Below are 14,058 nucleotides of genomic sequence, written 5' to 3'. Positions count from 1 at the left end.
CAGCCTGCCGCCGCCCCGGGAACCCAGCCTGCTGCCCCCCCCCGGGAACCCAGTCTGCTGCTCGCTGCCCCCCCAGCCCAGTGTGCTGCCTGCCCCCCACAGCCCAATGTGCTGCCCACCCTCCCCCCAGCCCAGCGTGCAGCCTGCCCCCCCAATATGCTGCTCACCCGCCCCAGGCTCGGGGCGCTGCCCACCCCCCAGGCCCAGGGCTCTGCCAGGCCCCCACCCAGTCACAGCAGAGTCCCACGTGACCCATAGGACACCTGCAGGGGGTGTCTAGAGCCACATGGGACGTCTGCTTGGCTAAGGGCCCGGGCCTGGCCACTCTGGGCGCACAGTGCCCACAGGCCAGGGCTGACACGGCCTGGTAGCCTTGCTGTTGCCCTCGAGGGCACCACATACAGAAGAGCAGGACCCTGGAGTGTGTTAAAATCTGTGTAATCTACTTGGTGGCTTCTGGGGGAGATGAGTTGGGGGGGGCGCTGGCTGATACCCCAAATCCCCTGTCCCCCAGAGGAGCCCCTCCAGGGTGGACGGGGTGTACAGGAGAAGCTGTCGCTGTTCCCTGCATGGCCAACAGCATCTCTCCAACTGGGAGCACTAACCTCCCGATGCAGCCCCCCAGCCAGGCCCTGACGGCAGTACCCCCCGGAGCCTCCTCTGCTCACCAGCATCCCCCAGCGGCTGCTACCCCAGCCCTTAGCTCCGTCTCTCCCCCACAGGTGCCTACACGGCCAGCCACGGCATCGAGATCATCCGCCAGGACGTGGCCCGGTACATCGAGCGGCGGGACGGGGGCATCCCCGCCAACCCGGACAACATCTACCTGTCTACGGGTGCCAGTGATGCTGTCATGGTAGGGTGTCCTGTCTCCCCCCCAGCAACGGGCACACGTGGGGGGCTGCAGGCTGGGACTGGGGAGCATCAATAGAGCTGGGCTGGGGGACGGGGCCCAGGACTGTGGGTTGGGAGTGAGAGGCACCAGCAGAGCTGTGGTGGGGGGAGCCCGGGGCTGGAGTAGCAGGGGCTGCGGGTCAGGACTGAGGGGCATTGGCAGAGCTGGGGGGAGCCCAGGGCTGGGAGAGCAGGTGGCTGTGGGTCGGGAGTGAGGGGCACCGGCAGAGCTTGGGGGAGGACTCTGCTCCCACTGGGATCTTTACTCTTCCCGTTCCAGAGCTCTCGGTGCCCCCGGGCCCGGGGAAGAGTTGGCCTTGTGCTCTGCTGCCTGGTTGCTGATGCCCCTGAAGCTCCCAGGACCCCTCCCCCCGAGCCCCATCCCCCCCGCCCTGGGCCCCCCGTTGGCTCTACCCTCAGTGCAGTGCCCAGTGGGCTGGGACCCAGCTCTCAGGCCAGCGTTGCCTGGGCGCTCGGGCAGCTCACAAAGGGCCCTTTGTGCCATGCTTGGCACAGCCCTGGCAGACTGGCAGCCACGGGCCTGCTGAGAACTCACAGGCTGGGATGGGGGGGGATGACAGAGGGGGGCAAGGGGGGATGGGGAGGCTGCCTCCAGGTAACCTCTGAGAGGGGCAATGAGGGGCAGGCGCCAGACCCTGCCCTGCACCCCTGTCCCCGGGGGGGGGGGGGGTCTGCTCCAGGGGTGTGTGGTCCAGTGGGCACTGCCCAGAGCATCAATGGCCCTTTGGTTGCAGCCCCCAGGGCCCTGCTGCTCCTTGGGGGGAGCCCTGACCCAGACCCATTGCCACACCCTTGTGCCCCTCTGCCCCCTGCACAGCAGCCCCGGAGGGCCCTGGTCCCTGCCCACCCCGCGCTGCCCCTGCCCATTCCTCCCTCTCTCCCCAGACCATGCTGAAGCTGCTGGTGTCGGGGAAGGGCCGGTCGCGGACGGGCGTGATGATCCCCATCCCCCAGTACCCGCTCTACTCGGCTGGCATCGCCGAGCTCAACGCCGTGCAGGTCAACTACTACCTGGACGAGGAGCACTGCTGGGCGCTGGACGTCGGGGAGCTGCGGCGGGCGCTGCACCAGGCCCGCGGGCACTGCCAGCCCCGAGTGCTCTGCATCATCAACCCTGGGAACCCCACCGGTACCACGGGGGCGGGGAATGGGACAGGGCCTTTCTCCTCCAGGGGGTGCCGGCTCCTACCCAGCCCCAGGGCAGGGACTGCCTGGCTCAGGGGGGCAGGGAATGGGGCCCGGGAGATCTCCAGAGGTGCCCAGCCAGCACCTGTCACCAGCCCTTAACTCGTTAACTGGCTCTTTTAACGAGCTCCAGCTTCCCCCTCACCAGCCATGGGGCTGGGTACTAGGGTGACCAGATGTCCCATTTTTATAGGGACAGTCCCGATATTTGGAGCTTTTTCTTATATAGGCTCCTATTACCCCCTCATCCCTGTCCTGATTTTTCACACTTGCTGTCTGGTCGCCCTACTGGGTACTGAGAGGTCAGCGCAGGGTGGCCAGGTCCGGGTAGCAGCCGAGCCCCCCAGCCAAGGTCAGGCAGAGGCAGGGTGTGCTGGGGGGAGCCAGGACTCCTGGGTTCTTCTATCCCAGCATTGCCAGACTCTGTATGACCCTGCGCCCGTCTCGTCCTCCCCTGCCCCTGGGCCTCAGTTCACGGCTGTAACACGGGGGTGACCCTGAGCCACCTGCCAGGGGCCTGTGTCGGGAATTAATGCTTGTGAAGGGCTTTGAGATCCGTGGGTGGGCAGAGGAAAGGGGCAAGGCGACCGGTGTCTGGGGCACTGGCACCACGACTTGTGAGGGGTGAGGGAGGGAATGGTGCCATCCAGGCAGTGCTGTGCCCGCCTCCTGGCCTATGCCCCCAGTGCCGGGGGCAGGAAGTCTGGGCTGGCATAGGTCCCTGTACAGAGCTGTCCCCCAGTGCCAGGGGGTGGGTGAGGGCGGCCTGGGGGGGCAGGAGGTCCAGGCTGCTGTGGGGCCCTGAGGAGCTGGCCCCAGTGCTAGGGTGGGTGAGGGTGGCATGTGAGGGCAGGAGGTCCAGGCTGCTGTGGGGCTCTGTGGGGACCTGTCCCCCAGTGCCAGGGTGGGTGAGGATGGCGTGGGAGGGCAGGAGGTGCTGGCTGGCGCGGGGCCCTCCATGTCCCCCTGATGGGCTTGTCCTGTGCCCACAGGCCAGGTCCAGAGCCGGAAATGCATCGAGGACGTCATCAAGTTTGCGTGGGAGGAGCAGCTCTTCCTGATGGCCGATGAGGTGAGGGCGAGAGCTGGCTCCCAGCCCCTGCTGCCCCACGGCCGGGCTCCCTGTCCTGGGGTGTGGCTGTCTCTGGGGGGCCTGAGCGTCTCTTCTGGGGAGCCAGCCCGGCGCCCCCCACCAGAGGGGCTGGCAGAGCTCCGGGGCTGCCCAAGCCCAGAGGCTGGAGGGTCCCATGGGCGGGTGGGCGTTGGCCCTGGCGTGGCCCGTGGGCTTGGCCGTATTCCTGGAGGTTTCATCATCACACAACAGCAGCTTAGTTAGATTCATCTTCGACTCTTGGAGAATCCCGGAGGGTTGGCACCCCGAGACCTGCCGTGGGCCCAGCGGTGGGCCTGGCGGGGGCCCTGACCCCTCTCCCCCCCACAGGTCTATCAGGACAACGTCTACGCCGAGGGCTCCGAGTTCCACTCCTTCAAGAAGGTCCTTTTCGAGCTGGGCCCCAAGTACTCGAACGTGGTGGAGCTGGTATCCTTCCACTCCATCTCCAAGGGCTTCATGGGAGAGTGAGTGCCCCCCGCTCGCCCCCGCTCTGCCCCCCCAGCGCCGAGGCCGCCTGCCCAGCGTCCGGGGCATGGGGCAGAGCACGGGGCATGGAAAGCCCCCTGTGGCGCCCGCTGGTGGCTGTGCCCTCCACGGGCTGGAGAACCCCACTGGCAGTGAAGAGTGGGGTCGTAGTCCCGTGCCCACCCCCAGCCTGGCGCCCCTTCGCCCCGGGGTCCCAGAGACCTCGCCCCACAGGGGGCGCCCCCACTGAGCAGGAGAGACACAGGTCCCAGGGCATCGAGGGGCGAGGTAAGGACTCATGGGGTGCCTATGGGGGGAGCAAACCAGTGATCCCCCCAAGTAGGGGGGAGCCAGGCCCCGCCCCCCAGGGGTCCTAGAGGGAGGGGGAGCTAGGCCCCACCCCCCAGCGGTCCCAGAGGGAGGGGGAGCTAGGCCCCACCCCCCAGGGGTCCCAGAGGGAGGGGGGAGCCAGGCCCTGCCCCCCCAGGGGTCCCAGAGGGAGGGGGGAGCCAGGCCCCGCCCCCCGGGGTCCCAGAGGGAGGGGGAACCAGGCCCCAATGCCCAGGGGTCCAGAGGGAGGGGGAGCCAAGCCCTGTCCCCGAGAGGTCCCAGAGGGAGGGGGAGCCAAGCCCCAGTCTCACCCTCTCACCCCCAGGTGTGGGTTCCGGGGCGGGTACATGGAGGTGGTGAACCTGGATCCGGCCGTGCAGCAGCAGCTCTCCAAGCTGGTGTCGGTGCGTCTGTGCCCACCCGTGCCCGGCCAGGTGCTGCTGGACGTCGTCATGAACCCACCAAAGCCTGGCGAGCCCTCGTACCAGAGCTTCATCCGGGTAAGTGTGGGGGGCTCGCAGCCACGGCCCCGATCCCCCCCACCAGTCCCAACCCCTCCCTGAGGGGCACCCCGCCACCAGCTCCATGGGCATGTTACCCCAGATCCACCAGCGGCCCCCTGCACCGGCCCCTTTCCCCTCTCCAGGGAAGGCCCCATGCCCACCTCCTCCACCACCCCATGGGCTTCCCCCCTGACCTCCCAGGCCCTGCTATTCCCAAGTGCCTGTCCCCACTTCCCCTTGCCTGCAGCCCCCTCTTCTCCCCCACGGCAGCCCCTGCCACTCAGCACTGTGGGTCTCTCTCTCGGCTCCCAGGAGAAGCAGGTGGTGCTAAGTAACCTGGCCCAGAAAGCACAGCTGACCCAGGAGATCTTCAGCCAGGTGCCCGGGATCCACTGTAACCCCGTGCAGGGCGCCATGTACTCCTTCCCCAGGATCCAGATCCCGGCCAGGGCTGTGCAGGAGGCCCAGGTGAGAGCCGGGCACGGTGACGGAGCAGCCTGGGGGCTGGGGGAGCAGGGCCAGGGGAGAGCCGGGCACGGAGCAGCCTCGGGGATGTGGGTCGGGGAGCAGGTCTGGGGAGAGCTGGGCACGGAGCAGCCTCGGGGATGTGGATAGGGGAGCAGGTCCGGGGAGAGCCGGGCACGGAGCAGCCTCGGGGATGTGGGTGGGGGAGCAGGTCCGGGGAGAGCCGGGCACGGAGCAGCCTGCGGGATGGGGGAGCAGGTCTGGGGAGAGCCGGGCACGGAGCAGCCTGCGGGATGGGGGAGCAGGTCCGGGGAGAGCTGGGCACGGAGCAGCCTCAGGGATGTGGGTGGGGGAGCGGGTCCGGGGAGAGCCGGGCACGGAGCAGCCTCAGGGATGTGGGTGGGGGAGCGGGTCCGGGGAGAGCTGGGCACGGAGCAGCCTCGGGGATGTGGGTGGGGGAGCGGGTCCGGGGAGAGCTGGCACGGAGCAGGCATCTCTCCTCCCCTCCCATCTCCCCTAAGCCCAGCCCTTGCTCCTCCCCAGGCTCGGGGCTTTGCCCCAGACATGTTCTTCTGCCTCCAGCTGCTGGAGGAGACGGGCATCTGCGTGGTGCCAGGGAGCGGCTTTGGGCAGCGAGAGGGCACCTATCACTTCAGGTAAGGGCCCCCTGGCCACACTCCACACCCGGGGCCCCTGGGAAGGGCTGGCAATGCGGAGCTGGGAGAGTCCCGGCCGTCTGTCCCCCCTCCCCCTGAATCCTGACACCCACCCCCTCTGCCCAGCTCCCACAGCTCCTCACACCCCCCAGCCCCTCCTGCCCCTCAATTCCGACCCACAGCCCTGCCCCCTCGGGAGGTCTCTGACTCCCGCGTTCTCTTGTGCCCGCTTGTGCCCAGCTGTGCAGGGTGTGTGGCTCCCGGGAGGGGGCGGGGCGGGGGCTGTGCAGGGCGTGTGGCTCCCGGGAGGGGGCGGGGTGGGGGCTGTGCAGGGCGTGTGGCTCCCGGGAGGGGGCGGGGGTGGGGGCTGTGCAGGGTGTGTGGCTCCCGGGAGGGGGCGGGGTGGGGGCTGTGCAGGGTGTGTGGCTCCCGGGAGGGGGTGGGGGCGGAGGCTGGCAGGCGCCTGGGTTGAGGGATCTCTCTGCCCGCAGAATGACCATCCTGCCGCACGTGGAGAAGCTCCAGACCCTGCTGAAGAAACTCAGCCAGTTCTATGCCAAGTTCACCAGGGAATATTCCTAATGTGCTGCCCGGGGCAGCCGCCAGCTCTGCCCTGCCTGCCCGCCCAGCGCCCACCGGGGGCCGGGGCCGCATCTCTGACTGGCCCCCACACTGGGATGCACCTGTGCCAGCCCAGCTGCCCCGCTCGCCGAGTGCTCCTGAGGGGTGCCAGGTGCTCTGGGGCTGTGCCATGTCTCCGACACTCCATCCCCCCCGGACTTTGGGGGTGGGGCAGCTCGGGCACGGGACGCACCAGCACCGGGCAGCCGTGTGCCAGCGAGCTCGCAGCCCCTACCCCCCGTGGCCCAGCTGACTGTACTCCACTAGCCCCGTGCAGCCTGCTGGGCACCGCTGGATGAGGTGCCCTGGCATCTGGGCAGGCCCTGGCATCACCAGTCAGTGGGACCTGCGGGTGGGCTCCAGCAGCACCCTCTGGGCCAGGGCACGGGGCACCACGCTCTGTCTGCCAGACCCTGCCCAGGCTGTATCACCAGCCCTGTCTGGGCCAGCACAGCCCCTGCCCCCCCACTGATGCCATGCTCCAGGTGCCCACCAGCTCCTCGCCACCCACATGGTGCCTTGAGGTGTCCTGAAGTGCCTTGTTCCCCCTCCTCCTCTGCTGGCCCTGCAAGGGGGCAGCCCAGCGGCTCTGTCTGCCCCATAGGCCAGGCCAGCAGGGCTCCCTGCGCCACCCTCTTCCCCGGGGCTACAGCGGGTCAGACAGAGCCCCCCAGAGACCAGGCTGGGCACACGGTGCCTGCCCAGGTGGAGAGCTGCCCGCCAGTGGCATGGACAGCTGCAGCCCAGGAGGGTCTAAGTGTCACGATTGAGCCTGTGGGGTTTTGTGCTGCCCCCCCTCCAGCTCGTCCGCAGGGCCCCCCTGCGCCTGGGTCCTGGGCAGAGACGTGGCCGGGGGCGGGCGCATGAGGCTGGGCGACGGCCAGCTGGAGACGGGGCTTCACGGGGGCCTGGCCTGGACCCCCCAGAGCAGCAATAAACAGTTAATGACTGAACAAGGGTCGCTGTGTGTGTGTGTGTGGGGGGGCATTGCTCTCGAGGGGGGGCACACTGGGACACACGGCCACCCCAGTCCCTGCCGGTGTGGGGCACCGCGGGAGTGAGCGCCACCTGCTGGCCACACTGCTGCTGCCCTGGCCCCCGCCGGGCACCGTCAGGCAGATGGCGGGGGTGGGGCTCTGCCCCAGTCTTGCCGCCCCATAGTGGGTCTCTGCAGCCCGCTTGTGGCTGAAGGATAAAGAGCGACAGCCCTACTTAGCAGGAGCCTGCCCCACATGCTGCCCCAGCCCTTGCCAGGCCCTAGGGGCTGCTGTGTCTGGGTATGGGACTGGCCGGAATGGGCACGGCGACACTGGGGAGCTCGCCACCTTCCACCCCAGTTTTGTGCCCAGCATCACTGCGCCCTGGAGCCGCAGGGCCGGGCTGGAGGGAGCGGGTGGGACTCAGCGTCCCATGGAGAGCGAGCCCGGCTCCCTGGTGCTCCTGTGGGGAGGTGGCCGCAGCTGGGGGCAGGGGAGACATCCTCTGTGATGAGCAGCGGAATGGCCCCCGTACACCTGGGGTCAGAAACGTGACGGTGCCACGCGGCCCGTGCCACCCTGTGCCCCCTGCACTGGCATGTTGGAGTAACGCTGCCTCAGCACGCTGGGCCTGTCTGCCACCTGGGGCCACTAACAGCCTGCTACTGCCTTGCTGGGGGGGGGGGGGGGGTCAGCCCCAGACGGTGCCCTCCGGGGAGTCGCTGCAGCTTGGCTGGCACTTGGCGCTGCCCGATGCCACAGGGCTGCCCGGGCCGCAGCCAGGAGACTGACAAACCCACCGCGGTCGGTGTCAGGGCAGATCCTGGCTGGGGGCGCTGGGCCCTGACGCAGGGGCCAAGTCTCTGTCAGGTGTTGAGGGCAGAGCTCCCCGGGCAGGCAGGAGGGCTGGAGCCCAGCCGGGCAGTCTAGGAAGCGGGGAGGCTGTGTGGCCTTCCCTGAAGCAGAGTGGGACCCTGGGGGGGGGGGGCTGCCCCGCTATGGGGGGGGGGGCCTCCAAGGGACTGTTTACAAGGGGGGTGTCGCAGTGATCCTGTGGAGCCGTGACAGTGGGGTACCAGGATGTGACAATGCAGTTCTGGCGGAACCCAACTGAGAGTGCCAACTCAGGACAAATTGCTCCAACAGGGCAGTTACAGCCCAAGGCTGGGGTTTTTTCCACCTCTAAGGCAAACCAACCAGCCAGACTAGGAGGACTTCGGTCTCACCCCCTGGCTAACCGCAAGTCTCACAAGCAATCTCCTTAGACACTCCAGTTTCCCAGTACTCCCACCAGTGCCACTCGTTATGGGGACAAATGGTTATGAAAACCAATACCCCAGTAAAAGAAAAAGGTTCTCCTGATCCCAAAGGACCAAGCCCCAGACCCAGGTCAATATACAACTCAGATCTTACCCACAAATCACGCTGTTGCCAATCCTTTAGAATCTAAAATCTAAAGGTTTATTCATAAAAGGAAAAAGATAGAGATGAGAGTTAGAATTGGTTAAATGGAATCAATTCCATACAGTAATGGCAAAGTTCTTGGTTCAGACTTGCAGCAGCGATGGAATAAACTGCAGGTTCAAATCAAGTCTCTGGAATACATCCCCCGCTGGGATGGGTCCTCAGTCCTTTGTTCAAAGCTTCAGCTTGTAGCAAAGTTCCTCCAGAGGTAAGAAGCAGGATTGGGACAAGATGGAGATGAGGCATTAGCCTTCTATAGTCTTTTCCAGGTGTAAGAACATCTCTTTGTTCTCACTGTGGAAAATTACAGCAAAATGGAGTCTGGAGTCACATGGGCCAGTCCCTGCATACTTTGCTGAGTTACAAGGCATATTTGCCTTCTCTCAATGGGTCCATTGTATAGCTGATGGTCCTTAATGGGCCATCAAGCAGGCTAGACGGAGCTGACACCAGTTTATCTGGGATGTCACCCAGAAGCATAGCATAAGTTTGCCATACAGACAGTATAGAGCCAATATTCATAACTTCAACTACAAAACTGATACACACATATAGACAGCATAATCATAACCAGCAAACCATAACCTTGTCTTAGACACTCCATTTGACCCCCTTTATACAAGATTTGGTGCCACTACAGGACCTTGGTTGCAACAATGATCTATATGGTCCCAGATTATATCAATAACATCACAGAGGAGCTGCCTGAAACTGAAGCCGCGGCCTTGGCCCATGTCCCCAGCCCGGAAGCCGGCCAGGCCGTGCGCCTGGCAGTGGCTCGAAGCACTGGAAGCAGCGGGCACCGCTGGGGAAGGAGCAGCCGTATCTCCCCAGCCAGCAGAAGTAGGTTCTCTTCAGCAGCCATCGGATGATGCCGTCCATGCACTGCCTGCCCTGGACCCAACCTGCCACGAGGAGCACGGCACGAGCTGGGGCCATGTGGGCGGCAGGAATCGAACCTGGAACCTGACCCCCAAAGCACCTGAACCTCCAAACCTGACCCCCCGACCCGGCAGTGCCTAGCAGGCTGCTGTTGTTGCTGGAACTAGCCAGTAGAGGGTGACATGGCCACACCCTGGTGGCTCATCAGGACGCTAGCAACACACAGGGCCTTTCCTTCTACCATCTCAGGGACCGTCCCGGGGCAGGGCAGGATCCCTGGGCAGGATCCTCCTCACAGGAGGGGAAACTGAGGCACAGGGAGAGGAAATTGAGGCACAGGGAGGGAAAGGGGCTTGGTCACACATTACACGGCGAGTCAGTGGCAGAGCTGGGCAATGAACCCAGGTGTCCAGACCCCCACTGACGTGCCCTGACCCACCAGATGAGGCTGCCTCTGCCTGGACAGTCCCAGGCACTTGTAGCCAGAGTTCCCAGGCAGCGTGTGTCACGCAGGCCGAAGAGTGACTAGAAGGACAGGCTGAGACTGGCCAGGTGCTCGCCCCCGGGACTGACCGGGCCAGCCCCAGAGGGGCTCTTGTCTCTGACTCACCCGTTGGGCACCCAGGGTTGATGACGCACAGTGCTTTGGGGGGGGGGTGCAGTGCCCCCTGGCTTGGCCAAGTACCCGCCTTGATCTCCCCAATATCCAGGGCCCAGGCGCCTCCTCGTCCAGGTGGAACTGCACCCCGACGGCACCGGCCAGCACTATGGCGTCCACATAGAGCGGGTGNCAGTTCGTCACAGGGTGCCCGGGCACCAGCAGCAGCATGCCCGCCCTCCTGGGGTCCTGCTCATTGACCACCAGGGAGAGGACAAACTGGGCAAGGAATTAAACGTCAGAGAGGTCAGACAGGTAGACAGCTCGGCTCTGATCTCCCAGCCCCCAGGAACGTGGAAGTCCCCTATCTCAGCAGTTACACCACCTCAATAGCTGAGCTCGCCCACCCCGACAGGTTCCAAACAGGGCCTGTCCAGCCCCAGGAACTAGGTGAGCCATACATCTCCCAATCTGCCTGTAGGGAACTCCCCATTAACTGCTAGCAGTGTGGGGCATAGGACACACAGTAGAACAATTCTGATTCTCTCTACTAGAGGGCATCGGGGTCACATACACACCAGCCAGCTCATCCCAGTATTTTCACTGTTAACTGAGAGGCAGGTGAGGGGTTCAAATGAGACCCTAATCAAGCTGAGAGGGGCATCCCAATAGGGACCCTCTTTCCTGGGGCCCAGTCTGGCACGCCCCTCTGGTGCAGCCCTGCCCAGGAACTCGATGGTGGGGGGGTAGAGCTGGGCATGGAGGGAGGGGCACTGCTGGAGCCCCCCCCCCCCAATGCACACACTGGTCGCTGGGCATTCCCATTACTGCAGCTGATTTAGAGGTAGCAGGTCTGGCCCTGGGTCCCAGGAGAGGCTGGGAATGGGGGCGGGCGGAGGGGTGAGTCATGTACAAGACCCCCCAACATAACCCAGGGCCATCAGGGTGCTGGGGTTTCACCAGCCTCCTGAGTTGGCATCTGCCATGGAACAAGAGCCGTGGGGCAGAGCTGGCCAAAGGCGCCCCCGTGAGCCCCTCTCCAGGCATCCCATTGGCTCCCTCCCCGGGTAACACCCTCCAAGTCCCCCCAAGGTAATGCCTCCACGCCTCCCTCCCCCAGCTAACCCCATGGCCCCCCTCCCCTGGGAACCCCAATCTCGCGGGGCATAACCCCAGACACCCCAAGAAATTCCTCTGACTCCCCAGGTAACCTGCTCTCCCTGGGGTAGCCCCACTGACTCCTTCTCTCAGGGAGCCCCAGGAGGGGGCTGTCCCTGTATATTCAGCGGTGTGTCTCCTGGGTATGAAGCTGAGACGCAGATGGCAGGCTGGGGCAGGGCTGGGGCAGCGCCTATGCTGAGTTCCTAGGGCAGGGAGGGCCCTGAGCTGGGCACCCAAGGGCACCGGCCCTTTGAACTCCATGCACGTGGGTCGTGGCCGGGAGCAGGCTGCCGGGGAGGGGGCCGTGGGGCACCAGGGACGGGTGCGCCAGTGCTGCACGGGGCAGAGCTGGGCTAATGGGCACAGCGCAGCGGCAGCATGGCTCATGCCAGGGCACTGGAGCTGCGGGCAGAAGGAGATGCCAGCAGCCATCGACTGCACAGACACCAGGGCAGCACCCCCCACGCAGGAGGCTGCCCCAGGACCTGGCCCCATGGGTGCCCTACCGATGCTGGACACAGCCAGCTCCCACAGACTCTGCCTGGCTCCCTGCTTGGCATCCTCGGCCAGGGCGGGCCTGGCGCGCAGCTCTGGGTAAGTGCAGGTGGCAGCTCCCTGCAGGGACCACTGGGCTGGGATTAGTGACCCGAGGGGGCTAAATTCTGTCCGGAAACCTGTGGTCCTCCAGCCCCAGGCTCTCCCAGCAGGGGGCGCTGTGGGGAGTTGGGCAGGAGCTCTGGTGGGGGGAGGAGCTCCTGGATACTCCAGTCACAGCCTCTCCCAGCAGGGGGCGCTGTGGGGAGCAGGGCAGAGCTCTGGTGGGGGGAGGAGCTCCTGGATACTCCAGCCCCAGGCTCTCCCAGCAGGGGGCGCTGTGGGGAGTTGGGCAGGAGCTCTGGTGGGGGGAGGAGCTCCTGGATACTCCAGTCACAGCCTCTCCCAGCAGGGGGCGCTGTGGGGAGCAGGGCAGAGCTCTGGTGGGGGGAGGAGCTCCTGGAGACTCCAGCCCCAGGCTCTCCCAGCAGGGGGCGCTGTGGGGAGTGGGGCAGAGCTCTGGTGGGGGGAGGAGCTCCTGGAGACTCCAGCCCCAGGCTCTCCCAGCAGGGGGCGCTGCAGGGGGCGCAGGCTGGGAGCCCCGTGGCAGCTCGGCCAGGGCAGAAGTGGCGTTACGGTCTCTCACATGGTGCTAGGATTAGGGACTCGGTTATCGGCCCGCAGCACTCGTTACCCACAGTGACCCGGTAACCTCGCAGCCCCCTTCACCCCCGCTAGGCAGTTCTGGGCTAGCCCCATCGTACACCAGGGAAACTGAGGCACAGAGTGACGGAGGCATTTGCCAAAGGCCCCCCAGCTCATTAGTTGCAGAGCCACAAATAGAACCCAGGAGTCCTGGCTCCCACCCTCCCTCCTGATACTGCGGAGCTCAGGGGCTGGGCGACCCAGCCCAGGCATGTCTCAGAGCTGCCCCCGCCACCTACCAGGCTCGCTCAGCAGCGAAGGACTGACCGTGCTCAGCTCACGCTGCAGCCCTTGCCAGGAGAGGCCCCAGCACAGCTCCAGCCCTAGGCAGTGGGGGCCGGGGCTCCAGGGTCTGCCCTTTCCTCTGGCTCATCCCGGCGCTGGGGTTCCAGGACTGCTCTGAGCACTGGGGCCAGGGCAGAGCGCCCACAGGATGCCCCCAGGCTGGCACCTCCCACCCTGCAGATGGTGACTGCAGGGGCCCTTCGCCAGAGCCCTGTGCCCTGCCACACACAGCCCCGTGACACCAACGCTGGGCAGAGGAGAGCACACAGGCAGCCACCTGTCCGGGGCCCTGGGGATCCACCTCTCCCCACACGCCGATTCCCTTGGCTCTCTCAGCCTGGCAGGCTGCTCCACTCACTCCCTGCCGTCTGGCCCGGGTTAGCCTGTGCAGAGAGCGGGCATGGCTGTGCCCACATGGGCACTGAGACAGTACGGGCCTGGCCTGGGAACAGGGTGAGTGTCTGCGCTCTGATCCCATGCCAGTGGCCACCCAGCCCTGCTCAGGGGAGTAAAGCCTCCGAGTGGGGCTGTGGGCGACCTGCAGGCCTGTCTGGCTGACCACCTCTCTCTGCAGGGCTAAGGCATCACAGAGCTAGCCCGGGGGCAAGGGGGGGGGCGATCACAGTCCAGGTGCTCCCCAGCCAGGAGAGGAATTCACCTGGCACAAAACGGGCACAGCTGGCACCAATGCCCAGCAGAGGCCAAGGTCTATGGCAAGCTGGCTCCCCTGGGTGTGAATGCCTGCCCCAGATGGGCACGCTAACTCCTTCCAGACACCAGGGCCACCAAGCTTTGTGCTGGCAGGAGCCTGGCCGGGGCAGAGGCATCTGGTGTCCAAGGAGCAGGTGTGGTCCCTTCGGCAGGAATGTGCCCCTTGGCCAGACGCAGCAGGGCACTAGCGGGGATTGAACCCATGACACGCAGCACCAAACCACTGGCGGCTGCAGCGCCAGCCCTTGGCTGAGTGACTAGCCGGCTGTGCTGGGGCCGGCCACTAGAGGGAGCCACGATCACACACCTGATCCCAGGCATTAGCCAAGTCACATACGGCGCCTCCGCTGCCCGTGGGCCCCAGCGGAGCCAAGCCGGGTCAGAGCCGCACTGGCCAAGCCTGGCCCGGCCCGGCCCCACCAGCACTGGCGAAGGGCCATGCACCATTCGCTAGTGCAGGGGGATGCCTGGGACACGCAGTCCCAGG

General features: G+C 65.8%; 1 protein-coding gene across 1 annotated transcript; it reads left to right on the top strand.

The window, feature by feature from the left end:
* Nucleotides 1-722: 722 nt before the first annotated feature.
* On the top strand, nt 723-7,212 carry GPT (glutamic--pyruvic transaminase; the record flags this gene model as incomplete). Its single annotated transcript, XM_034763755.1, is given in 8 exon segments — nt 723-856; nt 1,801-2,044; nt 3,093-3,172; nt 3,542-3,678; nt 4,335-4,509; nt 4,825-4,980; nt 5,521-5,633; nt 6,125-7,212. Coding segments are annotated over 8 exon segments (1,130 nt in total), but the record flags the coding sequence as incomplete, so codon positions are not given.
* Nucleotides 7,213-14,058: the final 6,846 nt, after the last annotated feature.

The sequence above is a fragment of the Trachemys scripta genome, chromosome 2 (assembly GCF_013100865.1).
Source record: "Trachemys scripta elegans isolate TJP31775 chromosome 2, CAS_Tse_1.0, whole genome shotgun sequence".
NCBI classification, from domain to species: domain Eukaryota; kingdom Metazoa; phylum Chordata; order Testudines; family Emydidae; genus Trachemys; species Trachemys scripta.
The sequence above is the reverse complement of the archived record's forward strand: the minus strand, read 5'-3'. Positions and strand labels throughout refer to the sequence as shown.